Source organism: Dendropsophus ebraccatus, chromosome 9, assembly GCF_027789765.1.
Source record: "Dendropsophus ebraccatus isolate aDenEbr1 chromosome 9, aDenEbr1.pat, whole genome shotgun sequence".
In the NCBI taxonomy this organism is placed as follows: domain Eukaryota; kingdom Metazoa; phylum Chordata; class Amphibia; order Anura; family Hylidae; genus Dendropsophus; species Dendropsophus ebraccatus.
Window position 1 is genome coordinate 42,424,823 of NC_091462.1, and position 22,703 is coordinate 42,447,525.

The 22,703-nt window shown below is 46.2% G+C and overlaps 1 protein-coding gene across 4 annotated transcripts in view; it reads left to right on the forward strand.

Annotated features, from left to right (window-relative positions):
* Window positions 1–864: 864 nt before the first annotated feature.
* Window positions 865–22,703, forward strand: part of DIP2A (disco interacting protein 2 homolog A) — a 62,680-nt gene continuing 40,841 nt past the window's right edge. For 2 of the 4 annotated variants that reach the window (XM_069983097.1, XM_069983099.1), the window contains exon 1: window positions 869–1,253. In XM_069983097.1, the coding sequence (XP_069839198.1) occupies window positions 1,163–1,253 (91 nt within the window). In that variant the 5' untranslated portion in view covers window positions 869–1,162. Of the gene's footprint in view, window positions 1,254–22,703 lie in introns of all 4 variants that reach the window. The other 2 variants (XM_069983100.1, XM_069983098.1) reach the window with 2 other exon arrangements.

Consider the following 22,703-nt stretch of genomic DNA (forward strand, 5'->3'; position numbering starts at 1 on the left):
GCCACAAAAGAGGGGTGCAGATTTTTGTGCAAAACTGAGAGTCTTTTCTGTGGCGTATACCAGGGGGGCAGATAATAAATGTGCCCCATAGTATATAAACTTTGGGTTTTATGCTGCGCAAATACATCTAAATAAATAGTTGAACACTACACTGAAATCCGAAGCCTAAAACCCACTGTCTTTACAGTATATGTGAACATAGCCATAGGGTGATTGTAGTTTTTTGCCCATTCTTCTCCCTTCTTTTAAAACGGGGGTAGGGAACCTTGGCTCTCCAGCTGCTGCAAAACTACAACTCCCATCATGCCTGGACAGCCAAAGCTAAAGCTTCGGCTGTCCAGGCATGATGGGAGTTGTAGTTTCTCAACAGCTGGAGGTCCAAGGTTCCCTACCCCTGTTTTAATTAGGACCTATCAACATAAATTCCCAGGAGAACAGTCCAATCTATTAGCATTATGTTATAGAGCAGATTGATATACAGCATACAGTTCTGTGGGAATAACACGTCATGTTGGTCTCTGCTTGTTCCTGGCTGTATACAATCATGTATCACTACAGAGAGCCGCAGCCTTTACTATGTACCATGCAGTCTATACTATGTATCATGTCATTGAACGACACATGTTCACATTTGGGTGACGCGCCGCATGCGTCTTAGCGCAGCACGTGTGTGGGCGTGGCTTTATTCATCCAATGAGCTACTGGCGACTTACGTTGTAACCAATGGGAGAAAAAAGTGGGCAGGGACCGGGATGCCGGCTTGGAGGCGAGCACGCGCTTAGTGGGCGTGCCTGACAGTAGTTCTCAATGAGCTCCGATGACGTGTGCAGCGCCCCGCCCCAGGCTGTTACCAGGCAGATTCCCAGCTCCCATAACAATCACGCCCCCTTTTTTTCTGAGGCGCGTGCCCGGACCGCTCCCAAGCGCGTGCCCGCCAGCCAGTCCTATGGGGATGGGAGCGCAGGAAGAGAGAGAGGAGAGGCCTGAGTAGCGCCGAGCAGGGCAGAACACCAGGCTCACCGCCCTGACAGAGACCACCGGAGAGGCATCATCGGGAGCCAGCACCGAGGTCACAGGAGGGAGGTCACACCCAGCGGCCTCCGGGTATGCGCCGAGGAGGATAGCTGCTGCTGCTGTATGGGCGTATGACACCAGCACCAGGATGGCGGAGAGAGGGGGATGTGCGATCCTGGAGTCCCTGCCCGTGGAGATACGGGAGAGCCTGGCCGAGCTGGAGCTGGAGCTGTCCGAAGGTAAGGAGCACTACAACTCCCAGCATTCCCCTCGTCCGCTCTGCCTGGGTGGCATGCTGGGAATTGTAGTTCCACATTGACAGCTGTAAAGGTGTATAGGACATGATGTAAGGTGTGATGGCAGTGTGCTCTATGTATGTAGCTGTGTCAGCTGTATGTGATGGGGACAGCTCTGTCTGGTGGTCCCAGCATCCAGCCTGCTCCCATGTACTGGTGGTCCCAGCATCCTGCCTGCTCCCATGTACTGGTGGTCCCAGCATCCTGCCTGCTCCCATGTACTGGTGGTCCCAGCATCCAGCCTGCTCCCATGTACTGGTGGTCCCAGCATCCTGCCTGCTCCCATGTACTGGTGGTCCCAGCATCCTGCCTGCTCCCATGTACTGGTGGTCCCAGCATCCTGCCTGCTCCCATGTACTGGTGGTCCCAGCATCCTGCCTGCTCCCATGTACTGGTGGTCCCAGCATCCTGCCTGCTCCCATGTACTGGTGGTCCCAGCATCCTGCCTGCTCCCATGTACTGGTGGTCCCAGCATCCAGCCTGCTCCCATGTACTGGTGGTCCCAGCATCCTGCCTGCTCCCATGTACTGGTGGTCCCAGCATCCAGCCTGCTCCCATGTACTGGTGGTCCCAGCATCCAGCCTGCTCCCATGTACTGGTGGTCCCAGCATCCAGCCTGCTCCCATGTACTGGTGGTCCCAGCATCCTGCCTGCTCCCATGTACTGGTGGTCCCAGCATCCTGCCTGCTCCCATGTACTGGTGGTCCCAGCATCCTGCCTGCTCCCATGTACTGGTGGTCCCAGCATCCAGCCTGCTCCCATGTACTGGTGGTCCCAGCATCCTGCCTGCTCCCATGTACTGGTGGTCCCAGCATCCTGCCTGCTCCCATGTACTGGTGGTCCCAGCATCCAGCCTGCTCCCATGTACTGGTGGTCCCAGCATCCTGCCTGCTCCCATGTACTGGTGGTCCCAGCATCTTTATATATTTCCAGGGCATGTGATTATTAGTTACCTATGCTGCCGTGTATGTGATTCTGCATGTCTGTGTGCAGCCAGATCTGTCCTAGTAGGGTTCCGCAGCCAGATCTGCCCTAGTAGGGGTCCGCAGCCGGATCTGCCCTAGTAGGGGTCCGCAGCCGGATCTGCCCTAGTAGGGGTCCGCAGCCGGATCTGCCCTAGTAGGGGTCCGCAGCCGGATCTGCCCTAGTAGGGGTCCGCAGCCGGATCTGCCCTAGTAGGGGTCCGCAGCCGGATCTGCCCTAGTAGGGTTCCGCAGCCGGATCTGCCCTAGTAGGGGTCCGCAGCCGGATCTGCCCTAGTAGGGGTCCGCAGCCGGATCTGCCCTAGTAGGGGTCCGCAGCCGGATCTGCCCTAGTAGGGGTCCGCAGCCGGATCTGCCCTAGTAGGGGTCCGCAGCCGGATCTGCCCTAGTAGGGGTCCGCAGCCGGATCTGCCCTAGTAGGGGTCCGCAGCAGACACTATCACAGTGCAGGTACATGACACTATCACAGTACACTCCAGGTCACATGATAGAGTCCCAGCAATCTGTCTCGGTGGTCCACACCAGATAATATCACAGTGGGTGTCTGTGAAGGATATAGACCAGTAGTGACAATATGCATGTTTCTACCATGGACCATAGTGATGCATACCAGGCGGGACCCCCTGCTGCTCTGACAGCTGTCATGTGTCCGGCCTGTACCACCCTCATAGATGATGCTCCAGCTCTCTGTCAGCGGACAGGGCCCGGGCTATCCTAGTCATGTGTATAACATGTGGCTGTTTTTCAGCCTGTGTGTTATGTCATACAATTCCATTGGGTGTAACACAGTCAGCCTCGTCTGGGCTTCACCACATTACTGTACATGTGGGATAAGCTAATGGATCCATGGCAATGATCCTCCATGGAAGAAACACGGAGGCTGCTCTTGTCCGACATAGAAAAGTCTTTACTTGTGACCTCTGCACATGGGATGGGAGAAGCGTCTACCATAGCGGTGTACTCCTAAATTAATGGTCCGTTCATGGCGTATTATCTGGTGTTCTGGATAGAAGTTAGATCAGTGTGTACCCCACTAAAATTGATGGGTTCTGCTAACCTAGCTAAGGTCCGGGGCCAACTGTATAGACCTCATGTATCTGCCCCTATTATGGCTCGTCTGTAATATGTCTCCTATGAGGCCTCCGCATGTCTACCCCCTTTTTTTTTTTTTTTTTAATACAAAAGACATTTTCGGCTGAATTTCATAAAGATCTAACTGAAAGGAAAGAGTTACGTGTTCCTTTGGATTCCTTATGTGTTAAAATATCTTCCTGAAGATGCATTGATCTAAGAAATATGTATGGGCCATGACTATGGATGGTGTAAAGTGTCATCTAGTTCAGTAAGATGTTTCTTAACCCTTTTTTATAATAAAGAAACAATTTCAAGTGAATTACATCAAGCAGCACAGACACAGACGTCCTCTACTATATACTACATAGACCAATCCCGGAGGCTGAGCAGCTTTGGACACTGTCATACAGGCTCCTTGCACGTTGTGCCGACGTGCTTCATATGATGGGTGATTGCCTAGTCAGGGTTTCTTCATGCAAGAGCAATTACACATCAGGTTGATTGCAAATGCAGATTTTGCTCTGTTATATCGTATTGGGACTTTTTGCCGCCTTCCTCCGGGCATATCACAAGAGTAATATAAAAAAAAAAAAAAAAAAACCTCACGTGTTTCAGTGTAAGGGTGTGTTCACATGTACTGTACACTCTGCAGATGTAAATCAATACAAATAGCTGAGCACAACATTTAATCCACAGGGTACACAGTACTTAATGTGTGAACATATACCTAAAGAAGCAATTCTAGGAAATCCTTCTACAGAAAAAAAGTTTTTATGCTGTTAAAAACTATGCAACAAAACTGTAAAGGATATGGTGTGTTGGGTTTTTTATGACTTTTTTAACCATCTTGTGCAAATGGCTATTGATCACATTACTACACTGTAATATCAGGGACTGGATAGAGAATGGCACAGCAGCAAAAGTTATTTATTGGCCGTTCATGCACTATACGCATATCTGTGGTGGATCTATACATCTTCCTGACAGGCGCTATATGATTAATGGATCATTGGTCGGCGACTTTATTGATACCCGACAGTTTTGTTCCATGCGTCTTGGATTTGGTGCTGCTCGCTGCCCGCCGGCAGGTAGTGCAGTTTATCCCTTTTATTGGTAGTGTGACATTTCCGCTGTTTTATAGACTGAGGCTTCTCTTATTGAGGCCGGTGGTGATGACTATTTGATGGATGATTTTTTTCTAACGCAATTTGATGAATGAAAGTGTCGCGCATAATACTTGCTTATTTTCCTGTATACGTTTAGACCTTGGATTCACGTCTTCGTTCATTGATATCTCTTGACTGGTATGATGTATCATTGCTTTTTTTTAAGAAAAATTATAAGGGAGCAGCACCCTTTTGTGCTTTAAAATAGATAGCAGGGTCCCCTTGTTCTTGACAGCATAGAAGTTTGCGGGCAGGCCATAAGCGAATAATGTCCAGTCCTAGGACTACCCCTTTACAGAAGCCAGAGACCAAGGTGTGAAAATCACAGCCGTCTAACTGTTAGGAATTTATAATTCCCATTGTGCCTGGACAGCCAAAGCTAAAGTTTTGGCAGTCTTAGCATGATGGGAATTGTAGTTTAGCAATAGCTGTGAGGTGCCACCCCTGCCATAGATGCAAGGTGTTAGCTAAAGTGTCCTATTCTTAGTTTTTGTGGATTAATAGCCCCCAATGTTTTGATCTGCAATGTTGGATTTTCTTTCACACTGTAATCGTAACCTGAAGTTGTTGGAATGGTTATAATAGGGATTTTGTGTGCTGTAAGTGGAGCCGCCCTTTAATTGTGTCAGTTATGCAGAATAAATGTGTCACCAGAGACCTTATTATTACCATATTGTATGTGGGCTTAGGTTTATATAATGTTAAGAAATGTCGAAAGCAATTTTTTTGGAGGGGTCGGGAATGTTTTATAGGGAAATCAATGTTGGAAAGTGTGAAAGTTCCTTCTGTTTCCCAACTGACAAGTAGAACTATAAAAAGCAGAACAATTTTGTTAACTGTATACGCTTTACCTTCAGAAAGAATACTGCAGAATAAAGCGGCCTGTTCCAACACCACAGCTCCCATTATGCCCTGACAGCCTTGAGTAGGTGAACACTGCTTTAAAAAATAACTTTGTTAGTTTTTTCTTGTTTTACCTAGTGTCCTCTAAAAAAGGGAGGTATGCTTTATAAAGCATCTGTCTTGGAGGCCTAACCCCAGCCATCAAAGGCCCAGGCTTCCAGATGAAGACTGGTTATCACAGGAGTGCCTCGGCCATGACACTTGTTACATCTGTTATGTATATATGTGTTGTTGTTTGTAAACTGTGACAAGCATTTTTTATATCTTCTATGCTGAGATCTAATCATCCAACGTACCAGGCCCTAAGCCTGAGGCTGAACGGGTAGAAGATTCTACTGACAACATGTCCACTTCTGTTCAGTCAGGTACAGTGTGGCCAGTACAGAGGCAGGGCTCTGTTTGCATTTGCTCCCCTGGGACTGCGGTTAAGTAACAAAAAAAAGACAAATGATTTTTTTTGTAGCTGCTGCTGCAGCCATGCTGTCATGTGGAGAGAAAAAAAATAAATTTTCCCATTTTTAATTATACTTTTCAGTGGACTGAACATAGTCAGCTAGAGATGAGTGAATCTCGAACACACTAGGGTCTGGGCGAATGATGGGAATTGTAGTTTTGCAACAGCTGGAGGGCCTGAGTTTGACATCCCTGTGTTAGAAGCTCCTTGCGCTGTGTCAGTGAGGAAAGACTGGCCCCATAGACTTTTTAACTGAGCATGTGCCACTGAGCTGGGAGAGAAGCGCTGCTGGTAGACTTCTCCTGGCTTGTTTTCACACTTGCTATGGGTCTGAACACTCAGACCTGGACCAAAACTTGTCAGTCAAAAGTTTTTTTGCAATTACAGCGACTGTGTACAGAAATTACACAGATTTCACAATATGAAATCCGCTCTGATTCCTGACACTTTCAGTCTGTATGGGTTTACATACTCGCAGTGGATTTTTCATTCCGCTGCAAGTATGTAAACCCATCCCCCTAACCCACTGCGGCCCAGGGAATACTTGACTGGTCCGCACTCCGGCCCGCTGTGGCTCCCGACTCCCTGACGTCCCCCTCAGCCAATCAGTGTGCTGTCCCACCGCAGACATTGATTGGCTGAGCAAGACGTCAGAGAGCTGTGGGCCACGGAACCAGGCCGGAGCGCAGATCGGTATTTACCGGGCCGCGGCGAGTTAAGGGGGGGCGGGATTTACATACTTGCAGCGGAATGAAAAATCCGCTGCGAGTATGTAAGCCCATACAAACTGACAGTACTGGGAATCGAAGTGGAATTTGATTTTACAGCGTGAAATCCGCTGCGATTCCAGTTCCATTATGTGTGAACCCTCCCTAAGTTTTGATGGTCAGAGTTTGGGTGTTTAGACCCTGACCGTTGCTTAGAACAAGCTGAGAGAAATCCATGGTCCTCGGCATGGTCCTCTCCCGACTCTGTGTCACGTGATGAGGAGTTCTCTGTCCTCTCCTGCCTCTGTGTAATGTGATGAGACGTTCTCGGTCCTCTCCTGCCTCTGTGCCACGTGATGAGATGTTCTCGGTCCTCTCCTGTCTCTGTGTAATGTGATGAGACGTTCTCGGCCCTCTCCTGCCTCTGTGTCATGTGATGAGACGTTCTCGGCCCTCTCCTGCCTCTGTGTCACGTGATGAGACGTTCTCGGTCCTCTCCTGCCTCTGTGTCACGTGATGAGACGTTCTCGGTCCTCTCCTGCCTCTGTGTCACGTGATGAGACGTTCTCGGTCCTCTCCTGCCTCTGTGTCACGTGATGAGACGTTCTCTGTCCTCTCCTGCCTCTGTGTCACGTGATGAGACGTTCTCGGTCCTCTCCTGCCTCTGTGTCACGTGATGAGACGTTCTCGGTCCTCTCCTGCCTCTGTGTCACGTGATGAGACGTTCTCGGTCCTCTCCTGCCTCTGTGTCACGTGATGAGACGTTCTCGGTCCTCTCCTGCCTCTGTGTCACGTGATGAGACGTTCTCGGTCCTCTCCTGCCTCTGTGTCACGTGATGAGACGTTCTCGGTCCTCTCCTGCCTCTGTGTCACGTGATGAGACGTTCTCGGTCCTCTCCTGCCTCTGTGTCACGTGATGAGACGTTCTCGGTCCTCTCCTGCCTCTGTGTCACGTGATGAGACGTTCTCGGTCCTCTCCTGCCTCTGTGTCATGTGATGAGACGTTCTCGGTCCTCTCCTGCCTCTGTGTCATGTGATGAGACGTTCTCGGTCCTCTCCTGCCTCTGTGTCATGTGATGAGACGTTCTCGGTCCTCTCCTGCCTCTGTGTCATGTGATGAGACGTTCTCGGTCCTCTCCTGCCTCTGTGTCATGTGATGAGACGTTCTCGGTCCTCTCCTGCCTCTGTGTCATGTGATGAGACGTTCTCGGTCCTCTCCTGCCTCTGTGTCATGTGATGAGACGTTCTCGGTCCTCTCCTGCCTCTGTGTCATGTGATGAGACGTTCTCGGTCCTCTCCTCGCTTCTCCTTGTTGCCAATAGCAACCAACCACAGCACAGCTTCCATTATTCCTCTGCAATGTGAGAAATGAAAGGTGAGCCCTTATTGGTTGCTCTAGGGAACAGGACAGATTTTCCACATACATTTCATAAATGAAGCCGAGTATTATATTACATTGACCTGAAAGGTATACCTTTATCTATAACAAGATGCAATAGTAGATGCCTATATTATTACACCCTCTAAACCAAATGAATAAATAAAAAAAGTCCCTTGAAAAGGTCGGCTTAGATGTTGCATTGCAACATGATTTGTTGTGTACTACATGCGGGCTCCAGGATGTCATACCCTAATGCTGTACACAGTAATATTCAGACTAATGTCAACCGTTTTATGGAAAATCCAGCTCTGATGGCAGATCACATTGCCGGAGGGGAGTGCCAGAGCTCATATGTGGTGACGCTATATACTGTTCTTCTCTGAACTTTCATTTGTACAGGAGGCTTGTATGTATGTGTATATATATATGTGTGTGTGTGTGTGTGTGTATATATATATATATATATATATATATATATATATAAGTATGAGGCTGATGTATGGAAGATGCAGCAAGATCTTGGGGTCCTGGTATGTCGGGTTCACACTGCGTTTTTGCAATCAGTTGAATGTATCCGTTTTTAATTGGTTACTTTAAATGGACAGAAAAACGTTGTCAACACTACTTTTGTGTCCGTTAAAAAAATTACTGTTTTCCTCTCTTTTTTTATTATTTATAATGGAAGTCAATGGAAAAACTGATCCATTTTTGCATCCGTTTTTGCATCCGTTTTTTCCATAAAACATATAGGTTAAACGGATTGCAAAAATGCAGTGTAAACCGAGCCTTAGACAAAGTGATTTTTTCCAATTACAATAAACTATTGCAAACAACCTGAAATCATTCACCATATATACCAAGACACAGAACGATGGTTGTTAATTACAATCCTTATTACGATCATTCATATACTTTTTTTTTTTCCCTTAATAATGTGGTGTTTCTCTCCCATAGAGTTCAAGGGAATTTCTTCGGTTTGTCTCTAAAACCCCAAAGTCAAAAAAGACCAGTCACACCTAAAGATTTTCTGGTGGAATATATATAGGATATTATGACATGCTTCATACAAATCCTAATTGAAGTTAAAGGCCTGTCCAGGATTAGAAAAACATGTCTGCTTTCTTTTAGAAACAGCACCACTCCTGTCCTCAGTTTGGATGTGGTTTTGCAGCTCAGTTCCATTGAAATGAATGGAGCTGAATTGTAATACCACATACAACCTGAGGACAGGGTTGGCACTGGTTTATTGTGGGTTTTATGTAGTATACATTAAAGCGACCCTGTACCCACAATCTGACCCCCCAAACCACTTGTACTTTCGGATAGCTGCTTTTAATCCAAGATCTGTCCTGCGGTCCGATCAGCAGGTGATGCAGTTATTGTCCTGAAAAAATACTTTTAAACTTGAAGCCCGGTGCCCAACGGGAGTATCTGTGCCCTAACCTTGCACAACCCCTCCGTCCCTCCTCCCCACCCTCTTCATCATTAGGAATGCTCCAGGCAGATTGCTTCCTATTCCCCACCTGTGGCAGCCTGGCACATGGGCTGGATCGTTTAGGACCTGTGCAGTGTTCAGCATGGAAAAAATGTTTCAGTGGCATTCCTAATGATGAAGAGGGTGGGGAGGAGGGACGGAGGGGTGGTGCAAAGTTAGGCCACAGATACTCCCGTTTGGTACAGGCTTCAAGTTTAAAAGTTTTTTTTTTTTAATGGCAATAACTGCATCACCTGCCGAACGGACCCCAGGACAGATCTTGGATTAAAAGCAGCTATCTGACGGTACAAGTGGTTTGGGGGGGGGGGGGGGGCAGATTGTGGGTACAGAGTGGCTTTAAGTTCTTTGCTTTATTCATTGTAGTCTGCAGGACAGGCCAGTGTGTCAGCCCGTCACCGAACAAAAATGAAGTTCTTTGTTTCAAAAATCTTTCATACCAGGAAGGAAATTCCAAATCATTGCATCGCCAACCCCAATAATGGGGAATGGGGGATATTTATGAGAATCAGCGCAGAGGAAAAGGGGAGTGTAGTTCATAGCAATCCATTAGCATCTGTATTTTTTCTTGCATAGTTTAAACAATGGAGGCAAACATCTGGTGGAGAGAGACGAAGATATGTATTTATTTCCCTGAGCAGAAGTCTTAAATGTCTCCCATTGTGTGCAATGGGGCGGGTGATGATCAGTGTTGTGGGTTGATGCATTTCCAGATCCTCCCTCTCATAACTTTCTCATGTTGAAGAACATTTATCATCGTAATAGTGAGTTCACTAAGAGCGTTAATGTCATGGTGCTCTCTGTGGAGCATTATTTTACATGAATAGAGAACTAAAAAAGTTAGTATTCCACTGGATTACTTTATTGTAACAAAAATGTATTGAATACAGAATATCTATAGTGATTGTTGAGCCCCTAATCCATGTGTACTATGCAGAGAGGCTGCATGTAATAGCACTCATTGCTGCTGCCAGGTGAATAACCCATTTCATTTACTGCAATTTAGGCTTTTATGTCACAGTCTGTATTTAAGCACCCACACTGCTCCCTCTGCACCTGCACCAACATGTCGGGGATCACGGCTAATCCGCGTGTGAAGATTATTATACTACTGCCCTCCATTCAGGAAACTGCATTCTCATGTAACAATTTCTGTTGACTTAAAGGGAATGTGTCAGTGGTTCCTGGTCAATGTTATTTTGTCTTCTATAAGACCATATACAGTGGTGCCTTGGATTATGAGCATAATTCGTTCCGGGGCCGTGCTTGTAATCCAAATTCACTCTTAAACCAAAGCAAGTTTTCCAATAAATCATAGAAATGTAGACAATTGGTTCTACACCCCAAAAATAATGATTTATTATTCTGAATAGAATGTAGAACAGATGAAACAAACATTCAGAAACAGCAGAATATGTGATATTATAAGTTACTGTACAGTAATGGAGAGGATGGGAAACACAAGGGCTGACAGAGACTGCAGGGAGCATGACTGAATGAGCCGGACATGTGTCTGGGGAGAGAGGGGTCACAGCTATGAAGAGATTACCTCCACAGTCCTGTCCCCTGATGTAAGCCCCAGCCTGAAGTGGATCTGCTATGATTTGGAAGATGGGGGAGACTTCCTGGCTCAGAGTACAGTGCTGTAGACCCCGCTATGCAGACCATACCCTTCCTCCACTCCCCCTCCCACCTAGTACAGGGAGCTCTTAAACCAAAGCAATGCTCTTAAACCAAGTCACAATTTTGAAAAACTGTGAGCTCTTAAACCAAAACGCTCTTAAACCAAGGTACCACTGTGTAAAAATTTTTTATATATATATATATATATATATACACATAAATGGAGACCTCAAATACCCGCCCTGCCTTCCCTTTATAGTATGCTATTGACAGAAGGAAAATAACTTTTTTATTTTCACATAATTTGTGGACAATCTGACTATAAAAACCTAATAATCCTCATTGCCCAGTAAATATTACCATGAGATCAGTGTAGATTGTTAGTGAAATGGTTAAGGATGAAGCCAGGAATTTCTGGGTGACGAGTCCTGTTTTGCCCTTATACATCAGAGAATGTGCTGGATATTGCTCTCTGTCCGGCTTATTGTTATTACAGGAAGTAAAGAAGGAAAAGGGCCCAGATGTTAGAGTGTTCATTGTGAGCAGTCGGAGTGACCTCGCTCTGCACTGCTGATTCCTTTCTGTATGTGTCAGACCCCTCTTATCCCTCTTATGTCTCACTTTCAGCCTGAGGATATAGTCCTCGCAGTGTGTACGCGCCTGCTCCATCAGCCGGCCTGCACATCTCTGGGTTATTAACCCACTGCAAGCTGTAGACTTCAGTCCTGAAAATTGTATCAGTGCCAGTTCAAGTATATGACTGACACCAATACCACCTGACGCACCCCATTGACTTATAATGGGATCTATTGGGTTATATGACTATCATTAGCAGAAAAAATAGTGCTACATGCTGTAGTGATAGCAGCAAAAATACAATTTGCAACAGATGCTCCCTCAAGGAGCTATGGGGGTCAGAAGGGATCAGTCAGTTCCTTGAGTTTTTGAAGGTGATAAGCTGCCATCAGTGGTGTCCAGCAGAGTCTGGATGCTGATCATTGAGAATATTTGGAGGAAGCCCATGGCTATGCGCTTTACTTCCCGACTTGCTGCTTGATCCAAAAGTGTTATGGGAGACCAGCTCCATTGTGTGTCTGTGGTAAGTAATGGTCCTTTTACACAGAGCGACTATCGTTCGAATTCAAAAACTATCGCATTCGAGCGATAATCGTACGTGTAAACGCAGCGAATGTTTAAACGACGAGCGAGAAATTGTTCATTTTGATCTTTCAACATGTTCTCAAATCATTGTTGGTCGTTCGCTGTCTTTCACCGATTTAATCTATGTGCGAGATAGGCTTAAGCGATCGCAAAACGATTTGTCTGTACGATATATCGTTCCGTCTAAACGCTGATCGTTATTAAAAAAAAAAAAATCGTTACTTCAAAATAGTTAATCGTGCCATTGGGCGAATTATCGCTCCGTGTAAAAGTACTATAAGGGTAGGTTCACACTTACCGGATCCACAGCTAATTTCATTTAAATAACTGAACACAGCATCAAATATGCATCATCAAATCTGCTGCAGATCTGCTGCGGATCCTGTAGGTGCGAACGCACCCTTAGGCTCCTTTTACATTACCTGACCTTCAGCCGTCACTGGCAGCAAATGAATGCTGATCAGTGAGATTGGCGATTGGTGCTCGTTCACAAGGTACGATTAATTGCATGGTCATTGTTATCGGCCGCACTTTATCAGCCTCCTCTTTACACTCCCTCACAGTGGGTTTGTCCCCTGGTATAAGTGCCCTATTACACGGGACGATTATCGTGCGAAAAATCGTTAAATCGTTCGTATTTAAATGATAATCTTTCTGTGTAATTGCAGGCAACGATTGAAAAATCGTTTGTATGTTGTTGATCGTTGATTTAGATCTGAACCTAAAATTACCGTTAATCGTTTGCTAATCGTTCGCTGTAATTCCACATTCGTTCGCTCAAGTTCCGCGTTTTTTCACTAATCGTTCAGTGTAATAGCACATTGTCAATTGTTTTCCTGGGATCAGAAGGAGTAAACGATCATAGTAACGATCGCGATAACGATCGTAACTAGCGATTATCGTTCTGTGTAATATGGTGAACGATTTCAGGTTAATGATAAACAATCTCTTTTGCGGTCGTTTAGCGTTAATCGTTAAAAATCGCTCAATGTAATAGGACCCTAAGGTGTATAGGGCTCTCCGAAACAACCACCCACAGATGTTGTCAGTGGTCATAGAGGTTGGACATGATAGAAAATTACTGCCCAGCACCTTTGCTCTGGCCGTGGCTTTCCTCTCCCCATAGACAATACAGGAATGCTCGGCCATGCATAACGTTCCTGTGTATGGGGAGGACGGGCAGCAGGTGAAAGAGATAACTGAAGGTGTCCGGCCACCTCTAGTAAGGATAGTATTACACGGGCTGATGGGGACCCGATAATAACTGTAAACAGGTGCCGGTCTGCTAGATCGGCGCTCGTTTACTGGGCCTATTACACGGCCCGATAATCGTTTAACAAGGGCTGCATGGTCATAGTTACCGATGTCCTTGCAGCCCTTGCTTAAAGGGGTATTCCCCCAAGAGCTAAAAAAATGAAATGCTCCCAAACCTAGCTGGTCTTACTCACCAAGGCCCCCTGAGTATTTTGAGCCATCTCGCGTCTTTCTAGCTGCTGCCGTTCGCAGGTACGCAGAGCTAAGACGGTGATGGTAACGGTTGCCGCAGAGCTGTGATGGTGAGTTGCAGCAGAGCTGAGGTGGCGAAGATGCAGCAGAGCTGAGGTGGCGGAGATGCAGCAGAGCTGAGGTGGCGGAGATGCAGCAGAGCTGAGGTGGCGGAGATGCAGCAGAGCTGAGGTGGCGGAGATGCAGCAGAGCTGAGGTGGCGGAGATGCAGCAGAGCTGCACTGTAAGCGTCCAGGGGTGAGGGGCCTGCGGGAAGGCCGCAGGTGAGTTTGCAGGGGGGTCGCACACATTGGCCGCACACATTGGAGCGCCGTGGGCTGCGGGCGGCCACCGGGTGAACTGGGGGGGTGCACAGAGTGTGGGGGGAGATACACGGGGCAGGTGTGCTCGCTTGGGGGCAGGTGTGCTCGCACGGGGGGGGTGTCTCTTGCATTGAAGGCAGCCCCCGCCGGCGTCCACAGGTGAGCGGCACAGACCGTGTGGGTTCGCACGGAGGTAGGACTGTTGTGCCGCATGCACTTGAGCGCCGCGGGCGGCCACCGGGACTTCTGGGGAGGAGGAGGGGGGTTGCAGTGAAAAGGGCGCCGGGTAAGCTGCGGGCGGCCACCGGGAGACCTGGGGAGGAGGAGGAGGGCTGCAGTGAAAAGGGCGCTGGGTAAGCTGCGGGCTGCCACCGGGAGACCTGGGGAGGAGGAGGGCTGCAGTGAAAAGGGCGCCGGGTGAGCTGCAGGTGGCCACCGGGAGACCTGGGGAGGAGGAAGAGGGCTGCAGGGGAAGGAGCGCCGCGGGCGCCGGGTGAGCTGCGGGCGGCCACCGGGACACCTGGGGAGGAGGAGGGAGGCTGCAGTGAAAAGAGCGCCGCGGGCGCCGGGTAAGCTGCGGTGGGGTCTGTGTGTACACTGGGGAGGGGGGCGCTGCACTGAACGGAGCGGGCAGATGCTGGGGGGGGCAAACACTGCGGGTACGCTCCGGCGGCTGGCGGGGATACACAGTACTGGTGAGCTTCGGGGGGGGGGGGGGGTGGAATACACAGTGGATCAGGGGGGTTTGGGGGGCTGGTGAATGGGGTTGCACAGTGGGGGGGGCTGCTATCAGAGAGGCAGACGGCTGCAGCTGTCAACGTCTCACTCTCCTCCCTCACTTCAGTGGACTGGGTTAGGAGCGATAACCCGGCCCATTGAAGAGACTGAGGACACGTGATGCCGTCTCGGAGGGTGCAGGCCAGGAGCAGGGAGCGTGTCGGAGTGGACTGAGAGCTGATGATTCCGTGGGGGTGAATGCATCTAGATAACAGCAAAACTGTGCAGAATACATATTAACTTGATATTGGAAAGATTGAAAGCTACGGGTGGGCAATGTATTAATGCAAAAATAATTTTGGGGGGAATACCCCTTTAAACTGTATACATTACTTGTCCATGCTGCAGGGCTCCTCTTGCGCTCTGTTTCTCCCCGGGTCCCGGGCGCTCCATCTTCAGAGCGGCCTGTCTCAGCTGACAGGCCGCTCAGCCAATCACAGACTGCGGCGGTCCTGGCCTGTGATTGGCTGAGCAGCTTGTCATGTCAGACAGGCCGCTCTGAAGCTGGAGCGCGCAGGTCCCGGGGAGAAGCAGAGCGCAAGAGGAGCCCTGCAGCACGGACAGGTAATGTATGCAGTTTGGAAATCATCAGCCGCCGGTCGTGCACCGCTATTACATGTAGCAATGCATGGTTGATGCCTGACAATTATAGGTCCAAACCTATATCAACTATCAGCCGATGATTGTTGTCATCGGCTGATCGTTGTGTTTATTACACGGGAGCGATAATTGGCCGGATAGTTAGTACCCTAACACTTTTAGGCAAGCACATAAAAGGGAGTCTTCCAACTCTAACCTTAGAGCCCACCTCAGCCGCTGTTTGACTGAGCAGGTGCTGTGGGAGGTAAGTATATGCTTTTTAATGCACCCCAGGGTGAGCAAATTGAATAAATAAAATAAATAGTAATTCAGAATACCCCTTTAAGGCTTTGCAGCACTGCAACATTTTCATTGAAACTGGAGTTTGTGAACATAGCCTAAGGAAACAGATTCCGTGCCTGCTAGAAATCCCGGGAGGCAGTCAGCTTTCAGGATTACTGCCATGTTTCTGGCATTAGTCATTACTATTGATGTAGTGAAGTCGAATGCTGACTCAATTCATGGATTCAATGCACATTTGTTCTTTTTTCTTGTTGAAAGTCCATTTGACTGATTATTTTGTTCAGAGCTGATATAGGATATATAGGTAGATATATAGTAAAAAGTCTGTCAAGTCTTAATGTAAAGGAGAACTACTACTAGTTGGTGATTACTTAAAGTGGTTACCCCAAGATTAAAAGCTGCTACCCCTGTCCATGGGATGAATGGAGCAGTGGTTGGACGTACATACACCCTTTGGAGGACAGCTCACGTGAACAGGAGCTGAGCTGCAGTAACTGGTCGCCACCACTACGACGTGGGGACACTTTTCCCAGCCCCATTCACTGTGTAGTGCATATGCGGATTAGGTACTGATGACAGCTGATCATGTGGGTATCTCATCAGTTTATTATTGCCAGAAGAGTCCAGGTGGCAACCGCAATCATTGGGAAATCTCGAGCCCCCCCAATAACTGCAGACGACACCCGGACTTCATGCTGCTTAGGGCCCTGTTACACCAACAAATATCTGAGATTTTTGCAGCCAAAGGCAGGAACAGAGAACAGGTCATAAAGGAAAGCCTGGATTTCTCCTCTTTTCAAATCCATTCCTGGCTTTGGCTGTAAAAATCTGTCAGATAATCTGTTGGTGTAATAGGGCCCTTAGATTAGAAACCCCAGGGGCTGGATGCAATGACTAAAGGCCCTTTTAGGGTGCGTTTACACAGAAAGATTTATCTGACAGATTTTTAAAGCCAAAGCAAGGAATGGATTTGAAAAGAGGATAGATCCCAGTCTTTCCTTTATGGCCTGATCCCAGTTTATAGTCTGTTCCTGGTTTTGGCTTTAAAGATCTGTCAGATAAATCTGTCTGTGTAAATGCACCATTACTCTGTCCAGTTATCGTTAAGGTGTGTTTCTAGGAACACTCATTAACCTTATAATTGGCTTTCGCTTGTTGACTGATTTGTTCTTTTGCACAACCAGTAAAATAATTATGGGCGCACTTCTATTAAACGGGGCGATAGGAGCAAACAAGCGATGTCACCTCGTTCCCCGTTCGTGGCCGCCGCTATTACACACGTCGGCAGCAATGGGGGGAGGAGTACAGGAGGGGCCGCGGGAAGCTGCGGGGGTGGGGGCTGCACGGGTGATCGCTAGATCGTCCGGGCAGCCCATAGCAGATAGCAGCGGTCTGCTGCCACCACTTCTATTCCAGAGAGTGACGGCAGCAGATTGTTGCTATATTAATCTTTTGTCTTTCAACATGTTGAAAGACAAATTACTGCAACGATCAGCCGACATCCGCCGATCAGCCGACTGATCGTTGCATTCTATTACACACGATCATTAGCCGTAACGGCCAAAAATCATTTTGTGTAATAGGGCCTTAACTGGGATGTGCTGCCAATAAGAATCCATTTAAATGGCTGCACGAAGGATACAGCGATTGTTTGTGTGGGCCAGCCGCTTGAGTAATTGTGTCATTGCAAACAAGTGCCGATCTCTGTGATCGGTCCCTTTTTGCTGGCCCACATCAGGCATGCAGCAGCTGAAGACCATTACCACTATATCTAAGTGCACCCTAGGTCCATGTTCTCAGATTTGCAATCCCGAATCTATCGACGTTTACAAAAATGTTGTTGACTCGTTTTTTTTCTGTTAACTGATCCGTTAAACGGACAGCATGACAACCTGAACGGTATGTTACAATGCACGTAAAGTATATAGTACAGTGCGGGTTCCATATAAACAAGTCATGTGCTGCTGACAATGGTGGAGTTCAGTGATCATTTGTGAGGCCGATCACTCCCAATAATTGAGCCTCATTAAGCCTCACTTTAATGAGCACCAATTTGCTAGATTGGGGCTCATATTGGATTGTCATCAAGCCATGTGAGAGCAGATACTGTATGAGGCTGACACAGGGTGTGGTAGGTGCTGGAGAATAATGTACAGTATGTGATTGGAATGAAGGAGGAGGGGTGCACAATGACCTAGTGTCAGTATCGGAAGAATGTCTGCGGATAGTACACGTGGGATTGTTTATTGTAGCGGTGATGGATGTGCGATAAGATGAGTGCCGGAGAAGTGATGAAGCTATGTATTTAGGAATATTGTGGTTACAGTTGATGAGGTATTGTTCGGGGCTTCCTGGAACTGTGCAAAATCCACCTTCTAAAAATAAGAAGTAAATTCACCACTGCAGTAATCTGTTCAGGAATGATTAGGCTCCGTTCACACTAAGGTGGTGTTCACACCAAGTCATATACACCACATAAAATCATAGGGCCCCAAGTACCTGTCGTTCTTTTATACTAATTATACTATTCTTTATTTTATTTTTTTTATTTGCAGCAGTGATACGACGCAAAAAATTTGCCCTCCAAATGTGGCATGAATTCAAAGAAAAATAATTATATGGAAATCACCAGTTATTAAAGGGGTACGCCAGCGGGAAAAAAAATTCAAATCAACTGGGGTCAGAAAGAGCCAGAGATTTCTAATTTACGTCTCTTAAAAATATCTCCAGTCTTCCATTACTTATCAGCTGCTGTATGTTCTGCAGATAGTGGTGGCAACAGAGAGAACTGTGCCAGACTGACACCACTTCCCGCAGGACAGCAGCTGATAAGTACTGAAAGACTTGAGATTTTGTAATAAAAGTAAATTAAAAATCTTATACAAATTTGAACAATAGTTTGTTTTTTTTTTGTTGTTTTTTTTGGCTGGAATACCCCTTTAAAATAGCTCTATCAATTATTAATGTGAACAGAACATCCCTGGTAGTCTGTAGTATCACATAGGGTGCCTGAAACCTCTTTGTTCTGCATTATTACCTGTGCATTAGGATAAAATGATGTGTACAGCTTATGTTGCTTATCTACTAGGTTATTGCCTTTGCAGATATTCTTTAATATATACATGTGCAATCCAAATTCCTCCCTTATGACCTGGAGCTATTTGGACAATGGAGAATCAATATTCAGTCAATGGATAGAGAAGTGTGCGGTGGTGTGTTGACAGACGATGCCGTGGCCCCCTCCACTGACAATGTATGGGGGTTGTTTTTTGTGTTCTGTGCTGGTGTATGGAGCTTTCTCTTCTCTAATAGAGAATATATGGTGCAATACGGATTATTCTTGCATTGTGACAGTCATCCATGTATGACTGATATAGGGGACCCCAATGCAGTAAGGTCTATATGGCAACTGAAATAGCAGCTATACTGTGATGCAGGATATATCTGCTTTGGTTCCTACTGTTCTGGACGATGTGGTCATAATTATTAATTCTTTTTCTATATGCTGAGAATATTCACTGCAAATACAGCGTAAGGTGTATTTCGGTACCTGGAAACTGTGTATAAATAAAACCAAGATATATAAGTTATTAATCTAGTGTTATCACTAATAGCGCAGGCTTCAGTGTGATTTAGCATGAATTACCCCTGACAGGAAGTTGTGTTGTCCTTTTATTTTAAATGTGGTATTTTCCCAGCAGCTCCCTGGGTCTTCCTTCTCTCCCGAGATTACCCATCATGCTTTGCTGTCTTAGGATGCTTGGCTAGATTTTGTCTCGGAGCTCTAACCCTACCCCTGCATGGTGTCATCACCTCTGACCCCGTCACATACACATATAGGGGGAGATTTATCAAACATGGTGTAAAGTGAAACAGGCTCAGTTGCCCCTAGCAACCAATCAGATTCCACCTTTCATTTTCTAAAAAGTCTGTAAGGAATGAAAGGTGGAATCTGATTGGTTGCTAGGGGCAACTGAGCCAGTTTCACTTTACACCGTGTTTGGTAAATCTCCCCCATAGATATCTTTTTTGGGATGTTTAAAGTGGTAGTGCCATCTCAGTAATATAGTTATACTTGTAAGACTTGTCAGGTTATGTATTTTTGCAAATACAATTATTTGGCAAACTTGCCTCCTTCTCCCAATTGTTGTTCTCCCCCCCCCCCCCCCTTACGACCCCACTGGGTCCCGCTCAGCCCACCATTGGATACAGCGGTGTAAAGCATTAGTCGGCATGAATGAAACTTCTCAGTTGTCAGCCTTTATATATTGTGTATAGTTCCTCATTAGCTTTATTAGTATTAGTTTCCTGATATATTACGCTGTGATAATGATGACCCTGTAGGAATCTATAAGTTGTAACATTTGCCCCTTTTGTTGCTCACTATTGTTTTGTGTCTCTAAGGAAGGCGGAGTGTGTAGGATCCTGAGACAGACGCCTGCTGCTCTGTGTCACTGCCGTCAGCCGGCAGAGCTGCCTGCTCCAACATGAGCCTCCTCAGCCGGCTTATGGCACAGCCATATTAGTCAGGTTTACTCAACAGTAGTAGGATAAAAACCTAAAACAAAGACGTGTGATATGTGCAGAAGCCAGCGGCGGCTGACACGTACTGTCATTGTGAGAGATCAATGCATCATGGCAGGACAATAGCATGATGCTTGCTGGGGGTTACTGCTCACTGCAAGACGTCTTGGTGATATGACCCTTATTGTCTTTTACAGTGGCTTTGATCGTTTTTATGCTACACTATGTAACAAGAATTTAGATCATTAAGTACCATGGTGACAATGTAACATCTCTAGCTTACACAGTATTTGTGGGAACAAAGGATCTGAATTCCTTACCTATTACTCTGATCCATCTGATTACTAGGGATTCCTGAAACCGATCCTCTGCGATCAGCTGATCTCAGGAATATTGAAGAATAGTGACTGCTTATTTCATGTCAGTACCAGAACCCCTGTCATGTAAAAGAAATATATATATATATATATATATATATATATATATATAACAGTGGAACATTTCTATTATTAAAGTGGTACTCTGGAAAACAAATATTGTTGAATGAGTTTTTAAATCAACTGATTTCAGAAAGTTATACGGGTTTGTAAATTACTTCTATTTAAAAATCTCAAGCCTTCCGGTACTTATCAGCTGCTGTATGTCCTACAGGAAGTGATGTATTATTTCCAGTCTGACACAGTGCTCTCTGCTGCCACCTCTGTCTATGACAGGAACTGTCCTGAGCAGGAGGGGTTTTCTATGGGGATTTGTTAATCCTCTGGACAATTGTTGTCATGGACAGATGTGGTAGCAGAGAACACAATGTCAGACAAGAAAAAATACACCACTTCCTGCAGGACAAAAAGGAGCTGATACGTACTAGAAGACTTGATATTTTCAAATAGAAGTCATTTACAAATCTATATAACTTTCTGACACCAGTTGATTTTAAAAATTTTTTTTTTCAGTAAAGTAGCTTTGTGCTACTTTACTGACTTCAGTGTGGGCTCACTGCTGCCCCCTCTAGCCATTTCAGGACTCACTAGGAAGCTACTGTGCTACATACAGTGATGCTATCCGCAGTACATGACTCTGGACTTTGCTTGCCTGCTGGACTTTGGGGGGAAAGTCTCACTGTCAGAGGAACAACACAGAAAGAAGTAGTGAGAGTCAACAAACACACCACTCAACATGGTCCGGAGACCTACTCCTCTGCGTGTGCCACTAGCCATCACTATACCAGCTGGAAGTACAGTAGCTGGCATGGTTCCCTGAAGTCCAGCATGCACCTGCTACACATAGCGATGCCCTGCAGACATGAATGGTTGTGTGTAGCACAGTAGATGTAGCTTACTAGTGAGTTCCAACGAGGCAGGTCTCTCTGCACTAGAGATAGTAAAGTAGCCCAAACTACCAAAAAATTAAAACCTATTTTACATACATTACATAGTAGAATTTTATGAAACAATATATATATTTTTTTTTGCCTCCAGAGTACCCCTTTAATAAAAAAAAGATCAAATCAGATTAAGTGGGTATTAAAATGAAGCTTGTTGGATGGAACACTAGTTTGCAATAGCTTTTATATAATAACACCTTCATCATCCATTTTGAGTAATACAACCTTCATCCAAAAAAAATGTGCTCACCCCTGTATGTGATCCACTTGAGGCATGACTGTATAATAGGAGTTGAAGAGGAAGAAAAACATTCACTTGACATTTGAGTCTAAACTATTCACCCAAGAATGAATATTGCATTGGCGTCTTCCTGCTTGATAAACCAAATCTTTCTTAAAAAGTGATATTTCCTGGTGCAACAACTGTGTAAAAAGTTCATCAATTCAAAAAAGCCACAAAGGTAACATAAAAGGAAATGGATACTATAACCTAATAATTTATTTTCTACTAGTATTTTTTTTTATTGTCGTAGGGCTCCTAGCACCAGCTTATCAGGACTATACAGCTGCAATAAACTGTCCATATTATAGCACTGGATCCTATATCACTCTTCATCCGTCTATATATTGATCTGAATAGATGCAGGAAGGTTGTAGACAATGTGAGCTTGTTAGAGAACTACAGACAACACAAAGGGCCTATTACACAAAGCGATAATCTGCGGAATCAGGCCGATTCAGCAGGTTATTGCTCCGCATAATAATGACGACGATAAGCTGACTAAAGCGATCATTGGCTCATTGTGTCTTTTGGTCCTGACCTAAAATCACTGGCTGCCAACTGTGCATTGCTACGTGTAATAGTGATGCATGGCTGATGACTGTGTAAAGAATATAATCTTCAGAGCCGGCCTCTGAAGTGACAAGCTGCTCAACCAATCACTGGCCAGGATGGGACTGCTGTGGCCAGTGATTGGCTGAGCAGCCTGTCACTTTAGAGACCAGCTCTGAAAATGCATCGGCAGTAGTGGGGAGAAGCCAGGAAGACACCGGGGAGAGGTGTAGGTGTGTGTATGT